Source organism: Helobdella robusta, assembly GCF_000326865.2.
Source record: "Helobdella robusta unplaced genomic scaffold HELROscaffold_13, whole genome shotgun sequence".
In the NCBI taxonomy this organism is placed as follows: Eukaryota; Metazoa; Annelida; class Clitellata; order Rhynchobdellida; family Glossiphoniidae; genus Helobdella; species Helobdella robusta.
Window position 1 is genome coordinate 760,964 of NW_008703718.1, and position 20,515 is coordinate 781,478.

At 31.1% G+C, this 20,515-nt stretch overlaps 3 protein-coding genes across 3 annotated transcripts; 1 reads left to right on the forward strand and 2 right to left on the reverse strand.

The window, feature by feature from the left end:
* Nucleotides 1-5,765: 5,765 nt before the first annotated feature.
* HELRODRAFT_73469 (hypothetical protein) lies at nt 5,766-6,860 on the forward strand (the record flags this gene model as incomplete). The annotated part of the gene is made up of 3 exons (XM_009014122.1): nt 5,766-5,837; nt 6,507-6,611; nt 6,714-6,860. 3 exons carry the CDS (start codon nt 5,766-5,768, stop codon nt 6,858-6,860), a joined length of 324 nt encoding a protein of 107 aa, XP_009012370.1.
* An 883-nt stretch (nt 6,861-7,743) lies between these two features.
* On the reverse strand, nt 7,744-9,079 carry HELRODRAFT_73705 (hypothetical protein; the record flags this gene model as incomplete). The annotated part of the gene is made up of 3 exons (XM_009014123.1): nt 7,744-7,915; nt 8,724-8,872; nt 8,939-9,079. 3 exons carry the CDS (start codon nt 9,077-9,079, stop codon nt 7,744-7,746), a joined length of 462 nt encoding a protein of 153 aa, XP_009012371.1.
* A 3,325-nt stretch (nt 9,080-12,404) lies between these two features.
* Nucleotides 12,405-18,972, reverse strand: HELRODRAFT_156435 (hypothetical protein; the record flags this gene model as incomplete). The annotated part of the gene is made up of 12 exons (XM_009014124.1): nt 12,405-12,503; nt 12,861-12,993; nt 13,069-13,166; nt 13,385-13,478; nt 13,814-13,906; nt 14,221-14,289; nt 14,478-14,576; nt 15,004-15,095; nt 15,450-15,544; nt 15,884-15,969; nt 18,276-18,343; nt 18,796-18,972. The coding sequence occupies 12 exons, from the start codon at nt 18,970-18,972 to the stop codon at nt 12,405-12,407; spliced, it is 1,203 nt and encodes a 400-aa protein (XP_009012372.1).
* Nucleotides 18,973-20,515: the final 1,543 nt, after the last annotated feature.

The window sequence follows — 20,515 nt, forward strand, 5'->3', positions numbered from 1 at the left end:
ATAAATATTTCATGGTCACCTCCACTTTTAGTGTCTCAATAGATTAACTTTTTCTAATGTAGATCCCATGAGCTTATGGACAGAGGAAGAATGTCGAAACTTCGAGATGGGCCTCAGACAATATGGAAAAGATTTCTTTCTCAATCAGCAAAAGGTTATTCAAAATTTTTACATAACAAAATTATTCATATGTCCATTCTGTTGAATTTTTCACTATAAAAACTGTCTTTTGACACATTTTTACGTGTAACAATTTTTTTTCATTCTGTATAGTTTTCATAATTTTTCAATTGAAAAATCTTTAATTCTGTGTTTTTCAGGTTAAAACCCGCTCTGTTCGAGAAATTGTTCAGTTTTACTATTTGTGGAAGAAAACAGAAAGGCACGATGCCTTTGCTGCAAGAACAAGATTGGAGAAAAAAAAGTATTCTCTACATCCTGGTGTCACGTTAGTTTGCTTCTGTTTGTCACTCTTATGTGCACACATTTCTAGACTGTATCTATTTCAGTTGTTTGTTAGTGATATTTCAGTTACTGAATGTTTATCCAGATAATTAATTTATAAAAATGTTCTTTTTCTTCACAGAGATTATATGGATCGATTCATATCAGAATTTGAAAATCCTTTGATTGAAACAACTGGGCTGGTAAATAACGCTTCTTTGTTGCACAACAAAAATTTCAACAGTCTCCTCAGCAACGACTTCAGCAGGCATTCATCTCAAGCGACGTGTACAGCAGTGTCATCATCGTCGATGGGTTATTCAGATCAATGTTGTGACTTATCTGCTGATTATTGTAGCAAATCAGGAAATGTGCCATGTTCGTTTGATGAATTGACTCATAATAATTTATTTGCAGCCACATATTCTGGTAGCTGCAACAATAACATTATAAATAACGTATCGTCGACATCAGCCTCGTGTTTTAATAAATCTTGCTACGATTTTCCATCCTCTTCATCTAGCCAGCTAAACAACCATCACTTGTTGTCATGTGTTGGAACAGAACCATCATTTTCGCTACTTCATGTCCATCATTTAACTCATCCAGATATGCATCGCAACATGTGTTACGAACAACATGTAGAGTCAACGTTTCCTCCGTCACACATTTTTGGGCCAACAATATGTAATACATCTTCGTTCCCAGCTAATCCTGGAGTGAATAACTTTTATCCTGTCGTTGACCCGTTAAATCAAGAAGCAGGTTATAGTTGTAGCATCTCTAAACATCAACAAGATTGTCCTTTAGAATCAGTTGATGATGTCGACAGTCTTATAGCATCAACACAAATGTCTCATATTCCAGTTGTCCCAGACCATCATGAACTAACCATCTCTGACATTAACATGCTTTTTGATACAGTAAACAGGCCACCTACTTGTTGCACAACTGCTGCTTCATCCGAATTAATTAATAACACTATTCTTTCTCAAAGTGATATAATGGGCCGTGGTGGGGGGGCAGCAAGGATTATAATGTCTTGTTTATCTACATCTACATCAGACACCATGACCAGCACCCATCTACCGCCATCAATGCAAAAGTTATGTTCAGACGATGGCATCGAACCGACATTAGACAGTTTGTCTGCAAGCATTCAAGATCTTGTTGATCCCGAGGGTAGCATGACTCCAGAAAATATACTTTCTGTCTTAGAAGCTGGTGCTTGTGTCAATTCATCTTCTTCGTCATCAAATGCCATCATACCTGGAGCCAACACATGCTCAGTAAATGATTGTGTCAATATATGTAATTGTAACAACATTTTGGGTGGTTTCAGTGAGAGTAACATTAGTGTGAACAACAAAAGCAACGAAAATGATTTTGACGTTCTACCGATGGACGAGTCTATGAAAGATGACTTAGGAACTGATGCGTTTGATAAATGTTCACCATTAGGCTCTTCGCAACTATTTAATGCACATTCTTCACAAATATCAGTTAATCTGCATAACAGCAATAAAGAACAAACAATTGCATCTATTCCTAGAAATTACGATTTATCAGAACTTATTCAAGGCAGTGATAACGATAATGTTAATAGCAACCACGTTTTATTAAATGCAAATGAATTAATTGTGGATGCACCAACCACTTCAATGTTAGAACATATGAACATGGATGCAGCATAAATTTTGTAAAATATGTTTACAATTTTTACTATAATTATTTAGTGAATATATTACATATATGTTAATTTTTATTGTGTGCATGGTCCGTTTGTACATCTTTGTGTGTATATATATTTTTTTTAGTCTAGGTCTTATCATGTACATAAATGAACATGCATGCATGCATGTATATGTTACTTTTCGCATGTTTGAATTTGCATGGATGTGGTGGAAATCTGATATTTAAAAAATTCAGGGGACCATCAATACTTCTTTGGTGCATAACTTTAAATTAAATAGTTACATAAGCTTAACCAGTTTTTTTTTTATTTCAATTAAATTAAAGTTATAGCAATCTCAAAAACCAAATTATTAATTTATTCAAATTTTTCGCTATATTTTGTAATTACGTTTATTTTTCAATATGATTAACTTTCAGAACTGCATCCAATTTACACGTGAAAGGAATAACTTTATCTAAAGTTACCTTCTTGGGATTGTTACGATTGCACCTCTCAATTTTTTTCTTAGGGTTTTTTCTTTCTCTATTGGTGAAAATCCACGTATCTTTTGTACGCCCTATTGACTAATCACTGTTGCGATAAATACGAACTTAATTTGTTACGAACGAACATTATATAACGTCAAAATTTAATTTGATATCTATTGTTTTGTTTTTCCTCTCTACATCTCTATATATTAGCAAGCTAGCTTCTTTTTTATCGTAAAATAGACTCACTAGTGAAGTCTAATCTGCATACCGTGGAACAACCTCGGCTATTTTTTCTTCTATTAAGATATTTCAAATATGTATATATGTTTATATATATATATATATATGATGTGTGTGTGTATATTTACATGAATACTTATATTTATATAGATTTATGTAAATATAATAGCGGGTGTATGTGATCATGTGTGCATGTTTGTCCTTAGTTAAAATACGTACAATTGATTACAGTGTTTTTTGAGCTTGATGCGTGTTCAAAATCGAGTTTATTTTTCGTATTGGTCAAATCTGGTACTTAGAACTTATCACGTATAAATATAAAATCAAATCATGTTACTACTGTTTGTGCATATGGAATAACTTCAAAAGACTCCCCTATGATAATTTTATTAAATGGGGTGGTCATTGAATGTTAATTATCTGTCTCGCGTCGGCCACATATAATTTACGGTTCAATCATTTCTTATTGAGTTCTTTAGTACTAATTCTCATGACTCACTGTATTAGGCTTTAAAATTGCTTCCCATCCTACCGCGAATGCATATGAGGATTAATTTATTACCAGCCGCGACAACTAAACGTCCAGTACGATTAGAAGGGGAAAAATTAGCAAACGAGATCACTTAATCCAAACTGTGTAATTTAATTGATTTTTTAATATTACAAAAATTTTGTTGGTTACAAAAATGTTAATTCCAGATGAATTTTTTAATAATGTAAAAATATTCGTATTCTTATAAAAACCTGAAAGAGGTGCGCACTGCATCATCCGCGGATGCTGACCAACTTAAATATCAAGGTCTAACAGATTTTTTTGACTTTGATTCCTCTATTGAAAATTTTCCCACTTATTTCCATGGCATTTTTTATGACTTATTAGTCTTACAAATATTTTCAAAAAGCAAGCTACTTTGAGCAATTTGAAATTAACTAATGTAGCATGTTTCCTTTTTCATATTTATTTTTGTTGGCGTGCGAACTCATTGTGCCTGTATAAATAGAAGAAAATATTTTTTCTTGCGTCGCAAAGATGCGTAATTCGACGTTTTCAAATTCTACAACAGCGCCATGAAGAAAGCTTGCTCGCATTTCTTTATAATCGTAAAATTACACTTTTGTTGAATCAACAAGTTCAAAAATTCTTTATTTGTTATGTTGACTAAGATATTTTTACTCAGTAGGTACCATACGCGAATAACGCTCATGCTTTCCAGAGTTTAGTAAAAAAAAGATGGTCTTAAACTTGAACTGATATTCATTAATACCATTTTTTATTAAATACCTTCCATATTAAACTAACATTTTCCTTTTTAAAAATAAGCATGTAAAATATGGTAAGATGTGCAATGTTCGGATTACATGCCATATATGGCAACATGTATGATGACTTCAATGCTCCCAAAGTAAATGAACGATTAAATACAAACTAAGAATACAGTTTTCATTTGTTAATTTCAATCCAAGCAGTTATATGCCTAGTCCTGCACTAGTATTCGAATAAACACAAAAGCACAATATTTTAAAAAATGAATCACAATAACTAAGTTCTAGTCGAAATGGCGCAAGGGTTCATAAGCTGCGCTGTATAGTTCTGGTTTGGCAAAATAGGTATATACCGGTTATTAACGAGTATTAGGCCGTGCAAGTCCAAATATTTTGTAGTTTGAATCGCAGCAACACGTTTGACAAGTTTAGGCACAAAATAAAGATTTAAAACCGGATGATAATTTTTTAAATCATCTTTATTAGTAATCGTTTTTTTCAAAAGAAGAGTTACAATGGCGTAATTGCATGAGGAAGAGACAATACCAGATTTTAAATTTATAAAACCCGTAATGAAAGTAATAAATAAAGTACACTTTTTTAAATATGAGTCGGAATAACATCCACGTTTTAGTTGGGGATCAAGTATGCTTTACCGTGAATTGACGTAATTAAAAAAAACTGAAACAAATAAAACTATCTGGCGCATGTGGCGTTTAATGTTGTTATACATCACCATCACTTGAAATTTGCATTTAAACATGAACATTTCTGTTCAAATTCATAATATTCCCCGTTATAAGTTATACAAGTGGATGAAAGTCAATTATAATAAATATTAAAGTTTAGCCAAGGTTTTTTTTTGATCGAGTCATTGATTTATTGAATAAGTTACAATTACAAAAGTTAGCTGTTTACCTGTCAGTTGAGTTACAGTTATATTATAGTTAAAGATATATATTTTAGATCGATTATAATTAAAGTTACATTTAACTATAACTCAAGTTAAAATTACAGTTGGAAATAAATGAAAGAACAACACTGGGATCCACCACTCCTTGACTTCAAGTTTCTCAGTAATATATTTTGTACAGTTATAGTTCTTTGTTTTTCTCTGTATATAAGCATAAGCACATACCATAAAGCAAGCGTGGGCAGTTTTCGTTCGTCGCAGGTCGCAGATACGGTTCCTCCGTTGTTTTTAGTCAAGTTAGATCGACTGATGACTGATTGATTGATTGATTGATTGATTGATTGATAGATTGCCGATACTGATTTGGCGTTTTTAATTAATTTTACACGAATTTACACGTACCGCTAAACAACCAGTAAAACAATTTATTTAATATTTTTTTAAACATTATTAATTAATATTGTTAAATTATTTAAAAAATTTTAAAGTTAGGCTGTTTGCCACAACAATTGTCATATTTCTCATTTGTCATATAATATACATCATACATACTGTATACTCATATTTCTTATTTTGAATAAGATAAAGTTTTAATTTAATCTTTTTTAATGCTAATGCTTATCTAATATCTAACTTTCTTAACTTACTGAACAAATTATTTATTTATCATTAATTAACTTAATTAGAAACTTCACTTCTTGGATTCTCTGGTTGATAACTGTTCTAAATCTGAAATAAAATGAGTTACCAACTATACAGAAACACCACTTTAGGACATACACTTCAGGAGAGCTTGGATGAACTTATTCAGGTTGTTACTTTTTTGGTTATGGTTGTGTATTTAGTTTAGTTACTGAACTAAACTTTAGTAGGACTGTACCAGATTTTTTACCGGCCAATATCCAAATCAGCCATTCATCCAAATCTAGCTCTGTCCAAATTTGGCCGGAGCCAGATTTTGTTACACTATTTTCACTTTAATTTCATTTATGTCTTAAAATTGTCGGCATTGTTACATGTGCATTAGTTAAAAAATCATTATCTGCATTGTTTGTTGATGTCCTTTTTTTATATTTTGTCATTTTCATTATTAAAAAATGAAGAGGTATTTAATCAAATTGTATAAAAATTAAGTTAATTTATTGAGTTATTGTAATCAAACAATATCTGTTCTAGTTTTGGAACCCATGTAGGCAAGCTAAAACCGTTAAATACGACTGAAGCACAAATCTGGCTCCTGTCGAATTTGTGTTTTGCAAATCCGGAAATTTGGCTCCCGCCGGTTTTGGAAAAGTCTAAATATGTATAGCCCTAGTATTCAGCCATCATTCTGTCATTATAAAAAAATAAAAAATTATCGTCTAATAATTAAAAATTATGGCTTTTTGTTAGGAAATTGGTAAAAAAACAGTATTCTAAGAATTATCTATTATATATATATATATATATATGTCTAATTTATGTTTTATTTTATCTATAGGTTGGACAAATAACTCCACAACTAGCTTTGAAAGTTTTATTACAGTTTGATAAATCCATCAACCAGGCTTTGTCAAATAGAGTCAACAAAAAAATTACTTTCAAAGTAAGCTCAGCAAATTAACATTTAGTTGGTTAATATGAAATTAGCTTCAAATCTTGCTTTTAGTATAACATCACTATTCTCATTCTTTATTGTTTATTTCAGGCTGATCTAAATACGTACAGGTTTTGTGATAATGTGTGGACCTTTGTGCTGAATAATGCAGAGTTTCGAGATGGGAACGACAACATCAGAGTTGACAAAGTTAAAATAGTGGCTTGTGATGGCAAAAGTAACATTTTTATTTTATGATGTCACTATTTTTCAGCTGAAATTTAATCAGTTTTTACTTTGATGTAATTGACAAATTATTCTTACAATTTTTACATTATCCACAATTTATTTTTTAGCATTTTCAGATTAAAATTTATTGACATTAATTTTTTATAGGTTCAACGAATTCGCATGACTAGATGATTCAATCTGGGCTGGTATCAAGACAATATATTCACGTTTTCACAATGTCCATGAATGTGCATTTCATTTCAAACTGTTTTTAGAACTATATTTGTACTTTATAATGTACAGCTGGACAAAAAACATATATTGTCTACACTTAATTTTATTATAACATCTTGTGAATTCATGTTATCTTTTAATAATGCTGAGAAACAATAGGTTCGGTTATTACAGATAAAGAAAATATAAAATATGTATATACAATCCGTCTTAATAAAAAAAGTATTGTTTCGATCTAATAAGCTGGAGTATTTTCTTGGGAAATGTAGATAAGCTATTTGGTATAACAGTTAACTAAAAATTTAATTAACTGGAATAGGCTTTTTCTTCTTTTGAGATTTGAAAACATTGTATTCTGCGAGTTAACACAAATCATTAAATACTTTGGTAACAAACATATACACTTTTTATACACATAAGGAATGTTTAGGTTGCTTAATGTTTTCATTAAGACAGAAAAACGAAAATGCATGATATAATATCTTATAGTGAGTGATTTCTCATCTATGTCAAAATAAATAAAATGTACATGAAATGTTTAATAATTTACTTAAAAATGTACATTTGATAGCTCTAGATGGTAGTTTTTGTAGTATATTTACAAAGCTGCAATCATTTTTATGCTGTACGAATTTACAGTTGATGCAAATTCTTATTAAAAGTTGGCAATATCTGTTCAGTTGGTTTCATATGTCATGAGAAGTGCGGAGTCGACGGGTTCCATGCATGAAGGGCAAGTGAACGATCTCATCAGCCAGTCATCAATACAGTTCTTGTGATAAATATGTACACATGGTAGGTATCTTAAAGTGTCACCCACAACGAATTCTCCCATACAGATGACACACCTTTAAACAAAAATAATTCAAATACTACAGCAATAAAAAAAGTAAAAAGAAAGTGAAGTGTTTCACAATGAGATAAGCTTTAAATCATTTATTTATAAACATGGTGATACACAGGAATCAAAGAATTGACATAAATTTATTACAAATGCATAAAATATTTCCAAAAGTGCTAACAAACTGAATCAATCAATCAATCAATCAATTAGCTTATAAAGCGCTATTTCCGCGATGTTCAACAGCGCTCCTCAATGAATTTTGAAAACAGATGGGTCTTGAGATCCGCTCTGAACTTCGCAAGTGATGGAGAAGTAGTCAGAGAAGTAGGTAGAGAGTTCCAGAGAAAAGGACCAGAAAAAGCAGATTTGGCAAAAGAGTGTTTAACACGAGTTAAAAAAAAGCGAGAAGAAGACGATCGTAAACTGGGGCGTTTAGATTCAATTAATATATCTGATAAATACTTAGGAAATAATTTAGATTGAGAATTAGACATGAACGTGCAAATTTTAAAAATTATTCTATATTTTATAGGTAGCCAGTGCAAGAGAACAAGATATGGAGATATATGAGAAAAGAAAGGGGCACGAGCAACTAGACGAGCAGCAGAGTTAAAAGCTTTACTTAAAGGATAGAGTATAGAGTCAGGAAGACCATAGTAGAGCGAGTTACAATAATCAATCCTAGATAAGACTAACGAAGTAACAAGAAGGAGAAGAGTAGGATCATCAAGAAAAGGCAATAGTTTTTTAAAAAAAAAGATTGGACATCTTCAAAAGAATGAAAACTCAGTTGAAGATTAAAATAAACTAACTCTTTAGCTTTTGTGCTACCATCATAAATTCCACACGGTAGATGTTCTATCAGACCAATTCGTTTTGCAATTTTAATTTGTTCTTCTTCTGTCAATTGACTAGCGGCTCGGGTTACATTAGGACTTGGATGGTAAACCATGACCCTATTCTTATTTTATTATTATTTTCATTATAAAATTATGTAACAAAGTTTATGAAAAATAAGCATTCCAACTTGGTCAGCAGGATGAGAACATGGTGGTGAGATCTGTGGAACATTCATATATGATGGCGACCCGTTGGAATCAGCAGCAGTTTCTGAACCATGCAGCAATGATATATCATCTTGCATTGGTGTTCGAAAACAATTACCCATGACTGTATGTTCGTGAACTAAAGATAGATCTTAGTACTAAGACGATTGCAACTCAATAATTGTTCAAATTTTAAAAAATGAAATAAAATTGACGGTTTATTTAGCAATCATAAGCTTTTTTAAGTGTAAACAACTAGTAAGTGATCAGGATCACATCATGAATTTTACTTTAATTTATTAGATAAATTAATAAGCCATTTATTATACAAAAAATATAAGCAACTTAAGTCTTCTTATATTGTTAAAGAACACAAAATCCAACTATTATATATTTTCTTTGTTATTTTTATTCTAATATGGATCCTGGCGATAATTTTGTACATTTGCTGGCAGCATGAGCATGGAACATTCAAACATCCTTTAGTAATAAAATAATGGTATGTTTGTTATGTAAGTTAAGTAATTCTGTAATTAACTGTACTTCACAATTAATGAACAAATTAAATAACACAACAAACAATTTAATATTTTAAAAAAAATTAGTTAACTATTAAATTAATTTTGATACTAATTACTAATCCTAATGCCACAGATTAATTACAAAAGCAAATACAATACAAATACATTATTTACCTACAGTGCAATGTAGGTAGGTAGGTATGTTATTATTAATATTATCAAAATAACAGAAAAAAAATAATTAAAAATGATAATTAACCTGACACAGAATTAGAATATACCAGGCTTGTTTATTTTTATTTTGTTTATTATTGAGAACTGAGACTAAAATTAACTTAAACAATGAAGAATTGTTCTACAGAGATTGTCAAATGATCATAGAGTTTTTTCTTTTTAACCTTATGTTTCTTCGTTGTTGATGCTGATGTTATTTTGGAATAAAATAATAATCTGATAATGAAAATATTAAGTATATTTATAATTATTACAATAATAAAATAATTATATTTTATAACTTGTTTTTTTAATTATAACTGAAAAATTAAACAATTATAATAAGAAAAGCCACATTTAAGTAAAGCAGCATGATCTTTTAAAGAACTTCTTAATCAATAACAAATCAGCGAAAAGGATAAAGCACCAATCCAACAAATCCATCTAACAATGAACAATGAACAAGAACAGAATTAAGAATTTTACAGCCGTTAAGCGTTAAGTTTGACACGAAGACATTTGATGCTTTCAGTCAGACAAGCAAAACCATGGATATATATATCCAATCCATGAGCAAAACTGCCGAGTATTAATGCAGAAATTGAACTATAATGCTTATTAAACTTTAGCATTTAATTCACATTTACATATTATTTAAAGGTGTTTTGTGTAAAATTTAAAAAGGTTATTTTTTATTTTTTTGGTTGTAATCACACGAGTGGTCATTCTTCTGACAGTTTAATAGTAATATTTTATTTATGCTACAGAGAGCTAGAGAAAAGCTTCTGATACCTGCCTATTAAAAAAAGATTTCTTGACCGGAATATACCTATAAATACTCAGATTGCATGGAATTACAGTTATGTAAATGGTAACTCAAATCGAGGAAATTGTTATCATTATGTATTGCCGGAGACAAACTCTAAGTTTCATTCCTTTTTATAACGTGATGCTGATTCATGTAGTGCTCAATACATGGCTCAATGTCATAAGTCTAAAAATATTCAATTGGTAATAGAAATCTCCATGTTTTTGATATATAGTAACTTGAATCGATCGAATTGTTGCCATTATGCATTACGGCACTACAAACGGACTATAGTTCGATATTTTAGGTATGGGGCGGAGATATAGCGAACTAAGCTGGTAGTTTGTAACTAAACTCATGGAATACTCAATTTTTTAAGTACGAAAATGTTTAATTCAGTAATGAATATTTTGACGTTTTTGATAAACGGTAACTTGAATCGAGCGAGTGAATAATTATCATAATGTATTTCTGAAGATATAGTTGGATTATTTTTCGATTGTGGCGTTGATAAAGTGAGTTTTACTAGATTCATGCAGTACTAAATCTCCTAAGCATGATAATGTATAATTTGTTAACGGAATATATCAAAATGTAGAGACTTCCATCACCAAATGTTATATGATGGTTTTTTACTGTTTGCCAACTATATAGCAGCTTTTAATGGACGTTTCACATCGTTATGAACGTTCGCAGGTGGCCATTTGAATTTTGAACATGGCCATTTGCCTTTTGAAGATTGTGTGATTTTTCGCCATTGTCCTAATTTTTTTCTTCGAATTTGTTTACGACAATGACTTTGACTTCGGGATTAGTGTTTTGTTTATTATTACTAAGGTTAATGTATTACATTAAAAAATTAACTCACGAAAAATCTAAAAATGTATGTATTCATGAAAGTTATGTGGCTACACATGCCACGTGAATATGTGCACTGCACTACTGCACAATACAATTTCTTGTTTGCAGTTGTTTCATAAATTCCATGTGATGTTGCATGTTGGCTTGGCTGTAGTGGCATGACAGCCACCTGTTCCAACTAGCTACAAAACACTACGGACAGATAAGCCTAGTACATTTCGCTAATATTTGCTGTCTAGGGAAATGTTAAACAATGTAAATAGTAAAAAACATTCGAAATATTCATGTTATATTTTGCCGAAAAAACTTAAAATTTTAGATTTTTTAAATGGTTCTGCTAGTCAACTCATTTACAGAACGTTAATTAAATGTAACCAAAATTGTACAAAACATTTTAAAGTCTTATTACTAAAAAAGCGTGCATATAATATAAACCAATAACATTAATATCCACAACGTGATCAGAAAAGGTTAATCAAGTCAAAGATCAATGACAATTAATAAAAGTAAATAATAAAAGCCATAGTAAGTCTACTATATTTTAACATTGCCATCTAAGAGAACGTTAAAAAAGTTAAATTTATCTTTGAGTTAAAAATAATGAAATTTGTAGGAGTATTTAATGTAGTATTTTTATTTATCATAAAGAGAAACCATAATTCAGTGTATGACATATTTCAAATAGGAATGGGAAATGGAAAACATCATGAATGAAAGTAGATAAATGAAAAGAAGTATTGTTATTGAAAAAATATGTTATATATGCTATAATTCTTAAACACACAGACATACAAACACACATCCACACGCATGCGTGTAAATGCGCTTCCTAGGTTCAGCTTAAATGACGCTATATGAATTCAGCAATGTGGTACAAAACAAGCGTGTATACATTCAATATTGGCTTATAATATATACAATCATAAAAATAATAATTAAGACCCCATTTCAGAAGGCATGTGTTCTTGTGAGATAAATCAAAAATACAAAAAATACGAAATAGGCACACGATTTTTAAAATGCAATCCATCAACATGAAGGTTATTAAGCCTTATACATATCAAACATATCAAGATTAATTTTGAAGTAAACATAAGGATAGTATTCAACGCTGCTCATCGTGAAGCCAGGGATATCATCCATCTGTTTGAAGACAACAAAAGTAGGAGGCTTTCATTTTGGTTACAAAAATATTAATAGATCTTAGATCTATTAATATTAATTAAAATTCACACGTGCATTTAAAAATTAACATGTTTGTCGGCAGTCTCTAATATATTTTTAAAGTTATCATATCTTCATTAAGTAATCTAATGTTCGTCTGTTGCAACATTGAGTTGATAATCTCAATTCTTAAGCTTTAACATATTTTTAAATGACAATAAGTGAATTGTCTTGAAAACGATTTCTAAAAATTAAAATGAACTAAAATACTTCATAGAAATTAAATGAACTTTATACAATTTGACTGATTTTTATAAAAAAAATACATTGACTAACCTCAGTTTTGGCGTCGTAGGTACCTGAAGCATCCAAATGCAAGTAATGCTGATTCAACAGCTCCTTTATTTTCTTCATATTTCGTTTTGGAGGAGCGATTACCATTGCTTGAAAATTAACAGGCAAGCCATATCTGTTTATAATATTTTTTTATAGAAGTTTAATAAATCGGAAGAACAGAACAGTGAACGAAAAAACAAAATTTCACCTTAGAATAGATTCAATGAAAGTTCTGAGTGCTTTCACGTGGAGCCAGCCTGAGAATGTTTCAGTAAAATTTGTTTTCAACCATCTTATCAAAGGTCCCTGCGTGGAAAAGATTACAGTGATTGCAATTTCAATATAAAATATCTTTTTATTAGTCTGAGAATTGAAAAATTTAGTTCCTCGAAAGTTGAAAAACGGTTAGACAACAATCATACAAATCACAAAGACCAAATTTATGTTTTTACAATTTTTGTGGAATGCTTAGCAATAAAAGGCAAAAAACAAGTTTTGACAATAAAAACCTAACAAAAACTAACTTCTTGTTTAGCCTTATCAGTGTTAAGTTTCATAATTTCTTTCTTGCCATCCTCCATCTCTTGTTCATTGTATTCAAAATCTCGAACAACAAACCTGATAAGAGTTTCACATTTATTTAAACAGAATAACTTTAATAAGAGTAGTACACTTGAATATATAATAAAAACAACTAGCCAATTCCTAAAATCGATAATATATCGTTTTAATACTGTACATTTAAAAATTTTACAAGAGAGACTGTCTTAATGTCTTGTAGTTAAGAAAAATTTTTTAAAGTTGAAAAAGCTCAATGGAAGTTCAAATAGATTTAAGCACACGCTACACACACACAAATCACACGCTACACACACACAAATCACACACACAAACCACACGATACACACACACAAACACACACTAATATAATATAATAATGTTGAAAATCGTACTTATTTTCTCGGCATTTTAATTTGAACTCCTCAACAACTTTCCTGAAAAGTGTGACTGTGAAGAGGCAGTGCTCAGAATCTTCGGTTACAAGGCTAACATGAGTTATACATCACACGCATTATATAACAATTAACACTACTAGTACAAGGTACAAAATGATAAATTATATGACGTGAAATATATTAGAAACTAATATTGTTTTCATTTGATATAGATGGTTTTATATTACGTTGTAAATGAAATATGATGAGGCAAAAAGACAGAAGTATTCAACAATAGAAGTTGACATCAAAAGTTGAAAACAAAAAAAATATTCTATCATTATATTATATAAAAACGTTAAATAAACACAATTTCATTAAAAATCATTCATTTTAAAATTTAAAAGTTATAGATAGGAGCTTACGTTGAACTCTCTGGTGCAATCATGTCTGTCAGTGTTTCATACTTTCCAAGCCAATCCTTTTTTGAGGCACTTTATGTAAAATATTTTTTCTTAATCAATTAATTCATCAAAGCTTTAAACTTTTTTCTACAAAGATCTTAATTTATTTATTTAATTACTAAATTTATTATATACACACACCACTCACACATACTCAAGAAATGATGAATGATTGTTACAGATCACCATAAATACAGATCATCAATATTTTTACAAACCTTGGAACAACAACTAAAAGAGTAGTTAGATATGTTGAATTCAAAATGAAATGTTCCTTTTTAACTAAATCTGTCAGTGTTCTAGTCATTAAGCTTCCTCTGTATACGTTCATATATTAATGGAAATATAAAAAAATTCAAACCAAACTTAGAGACAATCCTATACAAATTGAAATATCATTTTATTTCTAAGTTTTCAATAAAAAATTATAGGTTAAAATAACATTTTCTAAAACGTGATTACAAAATTGAAGAAAAAAAATTTTTGTTTACATAAAAATAGAATGAAATAAATATTTTCAAAAGAAAGAAAAGCAAAATGGTATTTAACAGTTGTGAAGATTAAAATGGCAGGAATATTTTCAGAAGATACAACTGACATTTTCCATTGCACCATATACAGCTTCAGAGGGAGTTTAAATCATGCAGATGCCATAAAATTTTTTCAATATTTAAAAATGAATATAAAAAAGTTGAAAAAATAAAAAAAATGGGTAAATCAAAAAAATTTTTTAAAATAACCTACGTGGATTTTCTCTCAATATTCTGAATGTTGGTTTTCAAGGCATTGTATGATTGGGATTTTGTCTTCAACTCATTTTCTGACTGAGTCATGTTCTATTTCATATGAAACAAATGGCCAGGTTAAAATAAAAGAACTAAATTTTAAATTAGATTGAACATAATCATATTTCTGACATATTTTGAAAAAAAAAATTATGGCAAAATAAATGGAAAACAGGAAAAGAATGTCCAAAAGTACAGAAAAACCAATGTGCTAAAGTTGGAAACTGATAAGCAAGGAGGGAGAAGAAACAGGTTTCAGGCCAGTAGATAAACAATGAAATTAAACATGGAAAAAGAATATTATAGACAAGATTTTCAAGAGAAAAAAACTGAAAATTTCCGTAAAAAAAAAGATCTTGAAACTTTTCTTACTTAGACAACAATGATAAAACAAAACAGTTTAACCTTTGCAATAGCATCTGTAATATTTCGAAGTGGTTGTTTAGAAGAATATTTGGCCTCATCCCAAGTGAACTTGGAAATGTAAGCAGTTGGAGCAACTTGAAAAATAAAATATCAATCATGTTTTGATAATGAAGTCATCACAGTTTCGGTAAAACAATTTCATTATTTTCTTCTGATGATACATCTATTCATGAGTTATAAATTTAAAATTTAAAGAGTCTTAACAGGAGCCAGTAAGGTTTTACATTTTACATAGACTGTAATTTATTATTTATATTTTCTTAATATATTATCTACCCTTTTAAAAGTCAATAAACAGTTCATCCAAAATGTACTGTTAAGCAAAGTGGAATTTTAAAAAATTATAAAGTAAGTAAGTTGTAAAATATATCATTTTAGGAGGCACAAAGAAATTTAATTAAAAATGTACTCACTTCCATTTATCATGAGGTTTTCAATCAATTTAACTCTTTCCCCTTCCAAAACATCACAGAGATACTGCACCAACTTCCTAACTAAACTGAAAAATTAAAAAATAAATTTCTTTCACTAATCACCAATTCTGAATAATGAAATTCACAATAATGGAATCTCTGTATCGTATAGCAAAACAAGCAAAGCATACGAAAAAAGACATAGTTGGTGCCTCAAGTATCAAAAACGACAAAAATGAGATGGTTCTTGAACAAGATGAGATCAAGCTACAGTGGAGAGAATACTTCAATCGTCTGTTAACGAAACAAATCCCATCAATGCTAACTTTGACGCTCCACTCATCGAAGGTCCGATTCCAGACATCACTGTAGAGGAGCTTACAGAAGCTCTGAAAGCTATGAAGGATGGAAAGGCAGCAGGGCTCTCTGGACTCACAAATGACATTATCAAAGCATCTGGTACTGCAGGTATCCAAACGTTATTACAACTTTGCCGTGAAATCTGGAGAAATTGCTCAATGCCGACTGAATGAAACTATAGCATGACAGTCCCGCTATACAAAGGCAAAAGTGATCCATTGAACTGTTCACCATATCGGGGTATACGTCTGTTAGAACACACCCCGAAAAAATCATTGAGAGAAGATTATCGTCGTGCATCACAATCGGAAATTATCAATTTGGTTTTCTAGCGGGGAAATCAACAATTGATGCAATTCACATCCTTCGGCAACTGCAAGAGAAGTACCTCGCAAAGCATCAACAACTATCACACATTTTTGTAGACCTTGAAAAAGCATTTGATCGAGTTCCCCGTGAAGCAATCAAGTGGATTCTACGTCGACAACTCATTCCAGAATATCTTGTTTGACTTGTGATGGAAATGTATACGAATACTAAGACTCTTGTCAGCACAACGGTTGGAAACACAGATGCATTTGACATTGGCATTGGAGTTCACCAAGGCTCGATTCTCAGTCCACTGTTATTTATAACTGTGATGGAAGAAATCACAAAACCGATACGCACTGGTGACATTTGGAATCTAGTATATGCTGATGATATCGTTTTAACAGCCATGTCTGAGCAGAATGCAGCACAGATGTTTGAAGATTGGAACACCAGACTCGCCGATCATTCAAAGTCAACATCAGAAAAACCAAAGCACTGAACACTGGTGAACCCATCCAATCCACAGCTACTGCACGATGGCCCTGTTCAGTTTGTAAAGCTGGTGTAGGTAACAATTCAATCAAGTGTCAGCAGTGTAACCAGTGGTGTCACAAACGTTGTTCAAAAATAATTGGTACTTTATCTAAAGTGTCCAATTTTGTTTGTCCTGCTTGCATCAATCCACAACAACAAATTCGAAGTAGCACTGTTTTTGAAGCCATTAAAATAGAGAAAGTCACATCGTTTCAATATCTAGGGGATGTTCTGGATTGTACTGAAACAGCTGAAGCCGCCGTTCGAGCACGCATACGTGCAGCCTGGAATAAATGGCATCTCCTTGCCTCTATATTGATGCGGCATGACATCCCACTACCACTATGATCAACAGTTTATAAATCTGTGATACGTCCGGTGTTGTTATATGGTGCAGAAATATGGCCAATGACAACCAAACTGGAACAACAACTTCAACGAACCGACATGAAAATGCTCCGATGGATGCAACAAATTAGTCTGAAGGACCACATCAAATCTACCAAAATCCTGCGTCGTGCTGGTTTAGATGATATAAAGGACGAATGTCGGCAACACCGTCTGCGGTGGTTTGGTCATGTCAAACGAAGTGGAAACAGTGCCATAACTTCTCTTGCAGATGTTGAAGTACCTGGCACACGTCCCAAAGGCCATCCAAAAAAGTCCTGGTCGCAAACAATCGAGCAAGACATGAAAGCTCTAAATTTAAATGAAATGGATACAACTGATCGTCTAATTTGGCGCAAAAAGTTGATGGCAAAGAAAACAACGTCCTACCTCAGAAAACCGGGTCTCTGGACGCAAAACACAGATTGATTGATTGAATCACCAATGCCATCATTCTAAACATAGTCAACATTCAGAGTTTGTTATGCAGTAATTATATCTTAGTCATTAATTAATTATCAAAATACACAAGTTTTATGGTGCACTCTGTTAAAAGAAGTTTTTGCAACATTTACTATATCACGATAAGCCAGCAACAATTCTTTTTCTGACCACTACCAAAACTGCACCATTAGTGCAAGCTTCCTAATGCACAAGAAGAAATTGATAAACCAATCAATGTTTGATAGTACAAGGACTAGTGCCACACATGTCAGCATTAAAACATGTTATATTTTGAATAAAATTATAATAAAGTAAGTTTAGTTTTCAACAGCAATTAATACAGTTAAAAGTGAACCTTTCAATATATGTGTCAAGTTTGGTTAATTCTTCAGATAATCCAACCAGCAAATCTAATGTTCCAACCTATATTTAACAGATTAAATATATAAATGTTTACATTTTCTAGTTTTATAACATAATATGTATGATCACAAGTTTAGGCATTATAACATAAACTAAACATTATTTAATTTTTCTTTTCAAATTAAATTTTTAAGAAAGTACAAAAACATTATCAACATTTATTGTTTAAAGTATGCATGAAATTAAATAAGACAAGATATGTTAGTCATATCTATCTAGTGCTAAATAATTATGTAAAAATAGGATTAATAAGTAAACTTGGTTTTGGATAAAATTATTAATATCTGTAATAAATAGATAATATGTAATGACCTAGTCCTAAATAAATTTTTAAACCAATTTTTGAAATTTTTAAAACCTGGAATGTTGCGATACAGAAAAAATGACATTGATGCTAACTTTAAAATTATTTCTTTTTTACAGAAAATTTTAAATTATAAAAATAAGATCACCTTCAACTCTGGAATATGAAATTTGAAAACATATCCAGCATTATTTTTCTTAATTAAGTTGTGTAGTTTTTGATAAGTTTCTTCCCCAGTTTTATTACCAGGTGCACTTATTAACCAGAATTCACTGAAAGTATGCCACTTGGAATCGTTGCTTCTTGATATTTCCTCTGAGGACATGTTTGTTTTGTTTCAATTATTAATGAAAAAGTATTTCCTGTCTGTTGTTTTAGGTACAAAATTGAAGCAGTTCAATTAAATCTTTTCAATCGACTCTATCTCTATGTATGTGATTGATTGAATTTGCCTCTAACTACCGGAAGGATTGATAACTGATTGAATGTGAATCCAACAAACCACTGAACTCTGAATTGGACTGTCTTCTAGGCTAAGATGTGCAAGTAAGATGATAGATGAAGATGCATCACTACAGGGGAAAAAACTGTACCCAAAATTTAAAATATTGACAGAAAAATAAATAAAAACAAACGTCGTTGTATGCTGATGGCGGTGGTATCGCGTACTTGGTACTTACTTGCGGTATTATTCGTAGGGAGAGAAACAAGCAAACGAATGTCACACACACGCACACACACCGACATCAATCACACGACCGTTCTCAAAAGTAAACTACACAAGAAGTTGTCAGGCCGGATATAACAAGTTACAACAGCCGGAGAAATCTTGTCATTATTGAAATTTCAGGTGGAGGTAAGACAGAAATATACAAAAAACACTTTAAAACTGTTTCTTCTTTTTTTAGGGTGAACCCCGAAGATACAATTTTTATTGACATGTATTCTATCGATGTATATACATTATTCTAATTATATGTATATACCATACCAGAATTACGTAGGTATAATAATAATAATAATGAAAATAATTATATTGTGCATGATTTTGTTTATATGGATACTTCATATATACTTAATGTAACACAACAACTATTATATACGTGATGTGTCATATATTATCATGGTTTTATCCATGTTTAGTAAACTATAAGCCAATCAATCAAAAAATTTATAAAACGCGTTTCCGCGATGTTCAATAAGTTTTACAGACCGAAGGGTCTTTAGATCCGCTCTGAACTTTGAAAGTGGTGGAAAAGTTCCCGAGAGTGGAAAAGTGGAAAAGGCAGAGAGTTCACGAGAAAAGGGTCAAAAGAAGCAAAGACAGATTTAGCATAAGAATGTTCAACAGGCGAGAGGTGAGAACGAGAAGACGATCGTAAACTGGGGCGTTTAGGTTAGATCATTACATCTGAAATGTTTTACAGACCGAAGGGTCTTGAGATCAGCTCTGAATTTTGCAAGTGATGGAAAAGTAGAGAAAAAAGCAGAGAGTTCCCGAGAAAAGGGTCAAAAGAAGCAAAGACAGATTTAGCATAAGAATGTTCAATAGGCGAGAGGTGAGAACGAGAAGACGATCGTAAACTGGGGTGTTTAGGTTTAATTATTACATCTGAAAAGTGTTTAGTACATTAATGTTCAACTTACAAAAATGATTCTATATTTTATAGTTAGCCAGTGTAAAAGAATATGGAGATATATGAGAAAAGATAGGGGCACGAGCAACTAGACGAGCGGCAGAGTTAAAACCTTTACTTGAAAGATAGAGTGTAGAATCAGGGAGACCCTTGAGTGATTTAGAATAATCAAATCTAGATAAAACTAATTAAGTAACACTTAAGAAAGAATAGAATTTTTAAGGAAAGACA